Here is an 11,350-nt window from a genome sequence, read left to right as displayed (position 1 = left end):
AAAACATCTATACCTGATGCAACACATGCATTGCTTTATATAGACAAGTAGAATTATTGAATGAAGCTATAAGAAACCTTGATACTGATATGTTGCTATAAAATTAAATGCTAGTATTTCTAGTTATCAATAACCACAATGTTCTTTTTCTCCAAAACGGTTTCGAATGCACCTTCAGCCTGTTATGGCTGATCCTCCTGGGAGCAGTGAGCTGGTTTTGAAAATCACACTGGTAATCCTACCATACGCTGGTGTACTGCAGGCACCAAAACTGGTGGAGTAGTTATCATTGCTATTTTCAGTTAGGGTACGGTTTACAAGGAGATTGTATATTCTCCCTGTGCATACAGGGTTCCCTCACAGGTTTTCTGGTTTCTCCCACAATCCAAAAAATATACAGGAAGGTATTTTGTACATTTGCTCTCTAACAAACTCCTCCTTCTTACTTGCAGTTAAGTAAGCAGAAACGCATGCAAGATCGCAGAGAATAGCGGTCAGAAAACAGAACTGATGAGATACAGAATAGCAGTAATGCAATAAATCTAAATTACAGCTAGGAAGTATAGATAGAGGCAGCACTAACAAGGGAACCAAAAAAAATTAAAACAATTTGCTGGACTTTAAAGGGGCTGTTTACTTTCCAACACTTTCAGTTCAGTTGGTTTAAGATAGTTCACCAGAAATAATGACTTTTTTTCAATGACTTTCTATTTTCTAGGTGTTAAAGTTTTTCTAATATTGGAAGTTTAAGGTTTAATTTTTTACTTTGTTTTGTCTTTCTAAAGCAGCTCTGGGGAAGGGGGGGTCGCCAACTCTGTAACTGGTTTAAATTTGGATACATTTAGTTGATACATTTCATTGCTTTGTCCCTGCTTAGCAGAATCCCTGAGTTTCATTAGTCAGCTGTTAGATTTGATACAATAGTTGCTAATACTTCAGAGATGTTGCTGAGGAATGTATCAACTAATGTAGCAAATTGTAACAGTTTTGATTATGCACCTGAATTACTGAGCTGCCAGGCTGAAACACCAGAGACAGGAACTTTAAACTTTACATTTAAGATTTTGTAAAAACGGTTAAAAAAATAAAAAATAAAAAACAAATAAATGAACAGCAATTGAAAAAAAGTCTTTATTTCTGGTGAACAATCAGAAAACAACTGAACTGAAAATGTGTTTGGATGGTGAATAACCCCTTACGGTGTTAGAAGGTGAAAATTCAAACAAATCCATGCTTACAAGGACAGGCTGCTTTTGGGAAGGGATGCACCGAATCCTGGATTCATTTCGGGATTCGGCCAGGATTCAGCCTTTTTCAGCAGGATTCGGCCAAATCCTTCTGCCCGTCCGAACCCGAATCCTAATTTGCATATGCAAATTCGGGACGGGGAGGGAAATTGTGTGACTTTTTGTCACAAAACAAGGAAGTAAAAAATATTTTCTCCTTCCCACCCCTAATTTGCATATTCAAATTAGGATTCAGTTTGGTATTCGTCCAAATCTTTTGCAAAAGATTCAGGGGTTCGGCCAAATCCAAAATAGTGGATTCGGTGCATCCCTACTGCAAACATCTCCAAATTGATCCCTGGACCTCTCCCATTGACTTAAAGGGGAAGGAAACCTAGTTGGTGCAAAAACCCTCCCCCCTGGCCTACCCGTACCGCTGGGCAAATGCCCCTAACTTGTTACTTACCCTTCTGCGCAGGTCCAGTCCAGGGAGTTCACAGACGACATCTTCTTCCACGCGATCTTCTTCCTGCTTTGACCGGCGCATGCGCAGTAGGAGCATTTCACCGGTACGATCTACTGTGCATGCGCCAAAAGTACATCGTGACTTTTGGCGCATGCGCAGTAGATCCGTACCGGCGAAATGCCGGCATGCGCCAAAACGCCGTTCAAAGCAGGAAGAAGATCGCGTGGAAGAAGATGGCGACTGTGAACTCCCTGGACTGGACCTGCGCAGAAGGGTAAGTAACAAGTTAGGGGCATTTGCCCAGTGGGACGGGTAGGCCAGGGGGGAGGGTTTTTGCGCCAACTAGGTTTCCTTCCCCTTTAAACAGCAATTTGGCAGGTTTTAGGGGCGAATAGTCTAATTCAAAGGGCCAGAGTATGATGAATCTGGAAAATAAAATTCACATTTTTTGAAAAACTCGAATCTAATTTGGATAACTCCCAAGTTGAATTTGACAGTTTTGACAATAAAAAAATTTGAAAATTAGAATTTGACCATTGATAAATCTGCCCCTCAAACTGAAAGCATTGCAGTACTTTTAAAGGAAAAGAAAACGTTTAGGTAATTGTGAGGTGGCAGTTTGTTGGGTACCTCCGAGTGACTACAAACGGTTTTCTGTTATCATGACCCTGGTGCCACACCAGCCCTGGGGTACTTTCATGCCTAGTAGGTCACCACCCTCTTGCCTAATAACTGTCCTTTATGCTGGGCTTTCAGGTGCATCTTGAAAGGCATATGGGCAATTTTCTCAAATCTCATTGATTTTGGTTAGGGCGAGCCCCCATGCCACTCCTCTTATTACATACTCTTGGTGGGGCAGGAGTATGTAATCGGTTCGGTATTCGGCCGAATCTTTCACAAAGGATTCAGGGGTTCAGCCGAATCCAAAATAGTGGATTTGCTGCATCCCTAGTTTTGGGCAGAGAATGTACCTTGTTTTATCATTAATAATTTAAAAATCCATAAAGTTATGTTAACCTAGTGTCTTCAGCTTTTGAACACAGTCATTGCACCTTGTAAAGTATACAAAAGTAATGAGAAAGACCGATTATTTTCTTTTGTACTTACAGGGATTTTGTATCTTGACTGTTGAATCTGGATCAGGATGCTGTTTATGTATGACTTGGGTACATATCTGCTCTATGAGAATCTGTAAAAACAAAAAAAGTGTGCAAATAACTGCAAAGTATAACCAACTTTTTTCAGCTTACGTGCCCTGTAATTATTAGAGGGAAAACATTATAAAATGTAATGATTCTTCACTTTATCCCCAAGCAACCACATCCATACAACTGATTCAACTGGATCATAGGTGCCAGTGTGATCTAATCACTCAGTGTTCGAATAGTGAAGCCAACGCAATTATCGACCAATTTTTATTTAAAATCAAAAAAAAAAACCATCTGGTTAGGGATAGATTTAAGCAACATTATATGACATTGATCAAGAAAATAACTACAAGCACTACAGTAATATGAAATAAAATCAGCCAAAAAAATCATAGGCACCACATACTGCCCCAGGGAAACCTTGACTAAGCTTGCTGAAGGAAGAAATTTACAGCAATTACCAATGAACCAACCCATCTGGCTCACAACCTCCCCAAAAAGTAATATCAGCTTTAAAACAAAATGCAAATTATTTAGAAAGTCATTAGCCTCAGGAACCCTGTTTGCCTTCAACAGCACAAATAGATTTCATGTGTCCATTCTAATTAACCGTGTATTATGATGTGTAAGTTAATACCTGACAAACTCCAAAAAGATTGTTTGTGAGGAGGTGTACTGTGATTGTGTGAATGCGATTTCAGGGGAAAGGCTACCCCCTTTTCTGTAAATGGAAATACAATACCCTACACTAAGATAACACAGATTAAGTGAGAATATATATATAATATATATATATATATATATATATATATATATATATATATATATATATATATATATATATATTATATATATATATATATATATATATATATATATATATATATATATATATATATATGATCCAATAAATATGTTTCTTGTTTGAGAAAATCCCAGTGTGCGTCAGCTTTCTACATGAATATACAATTTCTTTCTGACCAGCACCTGGGTCTCTACTCCAGTAAGTGTGTGCCACAGCCCTTCCACATATATATATATATTTATAAAAGGGCTGTGTTCCCGCACCTTAAGTCTTTCCAGAAACCTCCTAGAGTGGAGGGAAGTATGGTGCTGCTGGGAGAGACAGTGCCTGGCAGAAGGGGTCTATTTACTTACATACATATACATATATATATATATATATATATATATATATATATATATATATATATATATATATATATATATATATATATATATATATATATATATATATATATATATACATATACACATATACACACATATAATGGTTTGTTTGATTATGCAAATATGGTACCTCGAACAGCACATTGTAGGTAGTCATCGTTATTTGGTTTGTCTGCAACATCAGTCTTTCAGCAAGTAGAGAGAAAAGTCCATGGGTTTGCATGACTTCAGATTTTCTCCTAAAAGGAAAAGAAGGATAGAAAAAGTAAGCATGTAAGTAAACTGGACATTAAATTACTTGACCTTGACCACAAAGCAGTTTTTATCAGTTTTAACTGTACCATCCCTCCTCAATTCTTCCAGGCTACAGAAAAAGTAGAATAAAATATTTTTATCCTAAAAAAAAGTGGGTCCTTACAGTAACTTGCTTTTTTATCTTGCTATCTTACATTTTTTAACAAAGACATTGGAAATTATTAAGTTGTCCACTCCATATACTGGCTAGAGCGCTGTTCCTGAAATGCTGTTATTACTTATTGCATTGTTTCATTAAAGATAATCACTATTTAAAACTAAAGCTCTTTGCAATGTAATAACAGATGCATTATGGCACCTGCATGGAATCTAACAAATATGCAAAAATATGCTTAAACTTTCTCATCATTATCCTCCTCTCACGTTTTTGTTTTTTTTATTCCAAGTGGTCCAGTTGCCCCAATGAGATTTGAGAAAATTGCCCATATGCCTTTCAAGATGCACCTGAAAGCCCAGCATAAAGGACAGTTATTAGGCAAGAGGGTGGTGACCTACTAGGCATGAAAGTACCCCAGGGCTGGTGTGGCACCAGGTCATGATAACAGAAAACCGTTTGTAGTCACTCGGAGGTACCCAACAAACTGCCACCTCACAATTACCTATAAGTTTTCTTTTCCTGTTTAAGTCAATGGGAGAGGTCCAGGGATCAATCTGGAGATGTTTGTAGTAGGGATTCACCGAATCCACTATTTTGGATTTGGCCAAACCCCTGAATCTTTTGCAAAAGATCTGGACGAATACCAAACTGAATCCTAATTTGAATATGCAAATTAGGGGTGGGAAGGAGAAAACATTTTTTACTTCCTTGTTTTGTGACAAAAAGTCACACGATTTCCCTCTCCACTCTTAATTTGCATATGCAAATTAGGATTCTGAAATGGTTCGGCTGGGCAGAAGGATTGGCCGAATCCAAATCCTGCTGAAAAAGGACGAATCCTGAACAACTATAACTCATGCACTGTCAAAAAGGTTTTGAACATTTATTTTAAAAGAACACATTTTTATTCATATTGATATCCATACTCTAGTACTTGGCTGGTATAATGCCTGGTATATTTGTACATAACTAGCTTTGCACAGAAATAGATCCATAAATAAAACAAAGGGACACATTCATGAGTTAATCAAACTCAGTAAACAGTTGAACAAAAAATAAACTTTATTCTTTACATAACCAGAGGGAAGATCAGGCAAAACAATCCTAAACATTATTATAAAATAAATTCAGAAAGGGCTGTTCGTTTAGCTACAGTGCATTAGCAGTATCAGAGAAGTCTTCTCTGTGTTGCTGTGATCTGGAATGAACCAGAACAAGCAGGGAGTGGCACATGAGGAGGCGGGAAAAAAAAAAGCTGCTGGGACACACACTGGCCCTTCCTTCCTCCCTGCTATGTCACAACATGCAAATGATCTCTCCGACTAGTCAGAGGGATAAGGAGAGCTCAGTAAGCTAATGGGTGGGGCTTCACTCTGCACCAGGAAGAAGGGGAAACAAGTTGATAACACAGGAACCAGAGAAAACTGGCAGCAGGGACTCACGTACATTTATCTGGGGGGGCTGTTTAGAGTAAATTTATAGATAGAAAAAAAAAAACGTTTACTTATTATTTAAGTTTAATGTCCCTGTCTCTGGTGTTGGAGTCTGGCAGCTCAGTAATTCAGGTGCCGATTCTGAACTGTTGCAATTTTACATTTAGTTGATCCATTTCTCAGCAGCATCTCTGGAGTATTAGCAACTATTGTATCAATTCTAACAGCAGCCGTAATGAAACTCGGGGATTCTGCGCAGCAGGCACAAAGATAGAAATGTATCAACTAAATGTATCAATTTAGAACAGTTGCCAGAGCTGCTTTAGAAAGACAAAAGAAGGTAAAAATGTCACTTTACCATATTAGAAAAACGGGCACACATAGAAAATAGAAAGTAATTCGAAAAAAGTCTTTATTTCTGGTGAACTACCTGAAACCAACCGAACTGAAAAAAGTGTTGGAAGGTGAACAACCCCTTTAACCTATGACTTGGTAACCAACACTGACACACATGGGTTCCTCTGGCCATTTTACAACCTAAGGCAATGCAAATGGCAAGATCACTATGGCAGATGCAAAGACAATAGCTCAACTACACTAGCAGTAACTGAACTTCCTGACTATTAATAAAAACAGAAAGTTTGGCTCTTAATTTACATGCAGGAGCTTTTTTTGCCCCTGGTAAAATGGTGCCAGAGGCAAGATCCTCGGTTAACCTCATGGCAGATGTGTCCCTATTGGGTCAGAATACTGATGATTTCTTCTACAAGAGACAATTTAGACATACTCATTCTAAATTCTAAACTGAACCTTGGGTAAAAAAAACTATTTTTTAAACTTAATTTGGGATTTGGGACAAATGTACTTAAAAGACCAGTACCACAAAAAAAAAATTAAAAATGTTTTTTCTTTTGAATTAACTTTTAATTCACAAACCTTTTCATAAGAAATTACTTACCGATTCTCTGCATGCGCTCCTCTTCAGAAACCTCGACAGGGCGACAATTGTGCTGCGCTCGATTTCTCCTTCCTGCCTTCTATAGGTGATAGCCAGGGAGGAGAAATCGAGTGCCACACGATGGATTGTCGCCCTGTCAAGGTTTCTAAAGAGGAGCGTTTGCAGAGAATCGGCAAGTAATTTCTTAATAAAAGCTTTGCGAATCAAAAGTTAAAACTGCCTTGGTGGGTTTTTTTTTCGTTAAAAAATAAATGGATTTTAAAAAAAAAAATGATGTTACTGGACCTTTAAAAAAAGGATATATCACAACAATGAGTGATTTTCAATTACAGGTATGGGATCTGTTATCCAGAAGCCCATTATCCAGAAAGCCCTGTCTCCCGTAGACTCCATTTTATCGAAATAATCTACATTTTTTAAAATAACTCAACTGTACCTTGTACTTGATCCCAACTAATATATAATTAATCTTTACTGGAAGCAAAACTTGCTTATTGGGTTCAATTAGTGTTTGCATGATTTTCTGGTAGACTTAAGGTATGAAGATCCAAATTACAGAAAGATCCATTATCCCGAAAACCCCAGGACCCAAACATTTTGGATAACAGGTCCCATGTCTGTACTACAATAACAGCCAATAGCTCCTCAAACTACCCATAAACATAATGAGAGTCACAAAATGAAATACTTACTTTGGTGATAAGTGCTTCAAAAAGTAACCCAAGACTTTCAAAGCTTGAACCCTAATTCCTTCACTCTTGGATGCCAGAAGCTTGTAGACAATCCTATTAAAAAGAATAGTTTTGAAAAGAAATCATTTAAAAGTGATACGCTGAATGCTGTTCTGCAACATAATAATACAAAAATTGCTACCGTAGCCCATTTCGTTGATCAAATGCAGGAATCATTGAGCCGGGGTGTTCAGACATGAGTGCAACAAGAAGCTGCAGAACATCCATTAAGTTGTCATCCTGCAGTAGAGTAGGACAAAAAGGATTTAGCAAACTAAGAAAAGCGTAGAAATACATTACATTTTAACACAGTCCGTAACCATCCTGAGTTTATAGCTAATTATCAATATTCATCTGAATGGCAGTCAGTTATCTTTATATGCATATGACATAATTATGACTTTATTCTCTCAGGCACACAATGGCAAATATGGATAGCAGAGTCTATAAAACAGCTACAAATAGCTTTTCCATGGTGACACCTTGTGGTAGACTGTAAGAATTACCTAAAGTATTTTATTTTTTTGTATCTCCAAGCAAAATATCTATCTTTACAAGACTATAAAACTTACTTCGTGAATGGTCAGCAGATAATTCAGAATTGCCTGCAATTCATCTTCTTTTACGCCATGATCCTAAATAAAACCAAATGCGAAAAAAAAAAAAAAGATAAATTTGGCTTGCATGTGCAATAATTATACATAGGCATTACAAACCCATGGCGTAACTTTCTTAGTTCAAGTCATGGAGGTACACATCACGTAATTCTTAAGATTCATTTCAGCCTCCTGGCTAGGGTCACTTGGCCACATATTAAACTAGATGGAATAATATTACACACGGCTTGTTCAATGCTGGGGACTTTTGACTAACGGACAGCTAGCATGAAAGATCTATTGGTTACACTATGAATTGGGGGGCAGGGGGACTTCAAAAATCAGCAAACTGAAAACTTAACTAAAATATAAGTGGAGATAGCTGGTTTGCCCCTTCTCCTTTACTGAACTAAAGGCAGAAGCCTTGTCTGTCCACCCCTTATTCCAGCCCTGCTAGAAATGGGCTTTTATTAAAGCGATACCGACATTCCTATAAAAATCATAGGAACATGTCCATATCAAGGAGGTACTCCATGCAGAATATTTTCCTCTAAAAGCAACCTCTCAAAGCCGCCCCCAGCCCTTCAAACTTTTGTCAAGCCGACCTCAACTGATCTTCTGAGTTTTTTAAGTGACACTGGGCTGGGGGCAGAGTAATCCTTTCATAGGCAGAAGTCCTGTTTTCATTTGTAATCAGCCTATGGAAGGATTGCGCCACCCCCAACTCAGCGTCAATGAAACAATTCAGAAGGTCCATTAGCAGTGTCGGAGGGTTGGCTTAACGAAGGTTCGCAGGGCTGGGGGCAGCTTTGGGGGGGGGCTTTTAGAGGAAACTATTCAGCGTGCAGCACCTCCTTGATATGGACACGTTCCTATGATTTTTATAGGAATGTGTCAGTATCGCTTTAAATCTGTAGAAACTAAATTCACTTTTTTTTTTCACTAGTAAACACCCATTTGAAAGTAAATGGGCTGCACATTACACATTTGTTAAAACCTATAAGGGCTGAACTCTACAAGCTTTCTCCATCGGATCATATTGGAAGGACAAAGCACAAGCAACAAATCGGATGTAGTGGCACGTGTGAATATATAATGGGACTGAATGAAAAATCGCAGGTATAAACTAAACACAATCAGACTGTCAGATGAAGACGCAGCTTACTGCATTCACATGAGACAGTCGTGTCTGATGGAATGTAGTTTATACCTGCGATTTTTCGTTCAGTCCCATTATATATTCACGCGTTTTGTCCTTCCAACACGATCCGACGGAAGCTCTAAAAGAGCACCATACAAAAAAAAAAAACTGTACTTTCCCATAATGGAACTTTTCAAATCTAAATTTAGTTATCTAAAATCTAGTTATCTAAATTTTCTAGCTTTTAAATGACAATGTGTTAAAATGCGATGAGTGCAATAAGCTGAGTTTTGTTATTCTACACATTAAAGACATTTTCATTAAAAAAAAGTAAGCATATAGATAGAATAGGATATAATTTTTTAGTGTATATATTAGAAAAATAAATCTTACCTTCATGACTAATTGTTTAATAAATATCAAAAGAATTGCTCTGAGAGACAGTATTTCTTTTGTATTAGGCCGTGGTCCATCTGAGGATGGAAAGAATGAAGTCAAACATAACATACACAAAATTGGAAATATTCACAAGGTTTTTAACACCACAGAAAAAAAATTTAAATATGACTTTACTTTTCAACCTAAGTATAAAGTACATATTCCTTCTCAGATGAGAGTCAGCAATAATTACTTTTCCCTTACTAGGGATGAAAACAGTGATATTTATTTAGCATTGTGTAAAATATTTATTTAACCTTTATGTGTTATGAGAAAGCGGAGCTGATACCACTGTTTGTAATTTAAATGCAGAATATTTGCAGAGAGAAGGCCACACAGGTTAGGTGAATATTCCTGTCCACTTATACTTAATAAAGACTCCAGTAATTAGCAGCTTGTTACCCATTTGTCAGATGTGCTTTATCTTTTGCATAATGGGGTTTTACACAATATTAGATATTTTGGGTAAGGATTTATTTTCCCTGCTATATTTTTTTGTGTGTCCTTGAATGAAAACGAATGACCTCAAAAAGTAACTTGTGAAAAACCTGATTCAAGTCCCTCAATCCGAAAACTCGAATTGACAGCGTTTTTGGTGGAAAAAAAAAAATCGAATCACTCAAATCACTTTCTGGCAAAACCGTCCGAAAATAACTCAAACATCAAGCAATCTGTTAATCTCTACAAATGGTTCTCCTATTGATTTATACAGAATCTCAACAGGTTTTAGGTGGTGTATTTTCAGATTCAAGCTATTTCTAGAGTTTTGACCAAAAAATACATCTCAAAAACAACTCAAACCTTAATACACTGCCTCTATATATAGCCAGGTTTGAGTACGTGAGTGAATGGAACGCACACTTATTTTGTGGAACACTTGTGAAATTGAGTGATTGGCTGACTTGTTGAGATACGTATCAGTAGAGAGACATGGGTGGAGATGAGTGGGATCCACTGGAGAACCTAATGGCAGAACTCAGTGGTGCAAACACTGTGAAGCTTCTGCATGGTGGATGAGTGGTATCATTATACCTTATCCTCATTTTTATGTCATACATTTATAGGAATTGTACGAGTGTCCTTCTGACTAAAGCTTTGAATCTTGATTTACCATCTGGCAAAAAAAACAAAAAAAAACATTTCCTCTGCTCCAGGATTTATTTCTGGCAGCCTTTACATCATTTGAGCAGAAACTTAGAAACTAGTTGGAGCTCATCTGCAACTACTCTCCTTTGGAAAAACCATTTTCTTTTCGAACGAGTAGTTCTGTAGAAATTGCTTCCAGAATTGGAACAGGGCAACGAACAGTCCAGTTGATGACTGGATTATTACATGCTTCAAAAATCCGTAATCTCTTTATGTTGCATTTGTCTACTCTACTAGTATTTGGCCAAAATGCTGTTGTTTCAAGACACCTCCACTTCACCTTTAGCTGTTAGGGTATCTCTAGTAGGTCAGAAATCTAAAGAACTGACTTTTTGCAAAGATGCCATATTAGGGTGGTGCCATGTTAAAAAGTGAACTGAGCATTTAATATGATGCATTTGCCAATTCTTGTATTACATGGCTCTCTGTTAAACTATACACCTGGTCAACAATGGATGTGGATC

The 11,350-nt window shown here is 37.3% G+C and overlaps 1 protein-coding gene across 2 annotated transcripts in view; it reads right to left on the bottom strand.

Moving 5' to 3' along the window:
- Positions 1 to 11,350, bottom strand: part of LOC108699406 (lipopolysaccharide-responsive and beige-like anchor protein) — a 392,949-nt gene that overhangs the window by 335,274 nt on the left and 46,325 nt on the right. For both annotated transcript variants that reach the window (XM_041589518.1, XM_018231478.2), the window contains exons 14-19: positions 9,696 to 9,775; positions 8,138 to 8,200; positions 7,708 to 7,805; positions 7,527 to 7,619; positions 4,162 to 4,270; positions 2,800 to 2,881 (exon numbers count right to left, since the gene is read on the bottom strand). In XM_041589518.1, the coding sequence (XP_041445452.1) occupies positions 2,800 to 2,881; positions 4,162 to 4,270; positions 7,527 to 7,619; positions 7,708 to 7,805; positions 8,138 to 8,200; positions 9,696 to 9,775 (525 nt within the window). The remainder of the gene's footprint in view (positions 1 to 2,799; positions 2,882 to 4,161; positions 4,271 to 7,526; positions 7,620 to 7,707; positions 7,806 to 8,137; positions 8,201 to 9,695; positions 9,776 to 11,350) is intronic.

The sequence above is a fragment of the Xenopus laevis genome, chromosome 1L (genome assembly GCF_017654675.1).
Source record: "Xenopus laevis strain J_2021 chromosome 1L, Xenopus_laevis_v10.1, whole genome shotgun sequence".
Taxonomy (NCBI): domain Eukaryota; kingdom Metazoa; phylum Chordata; class Amphibia; order Anura; family Pipidae; genus Xenopus; species Xenopus laevis.
This window is presented reverse-complemented; position numbering and strand designations above follow the sequence as displayed.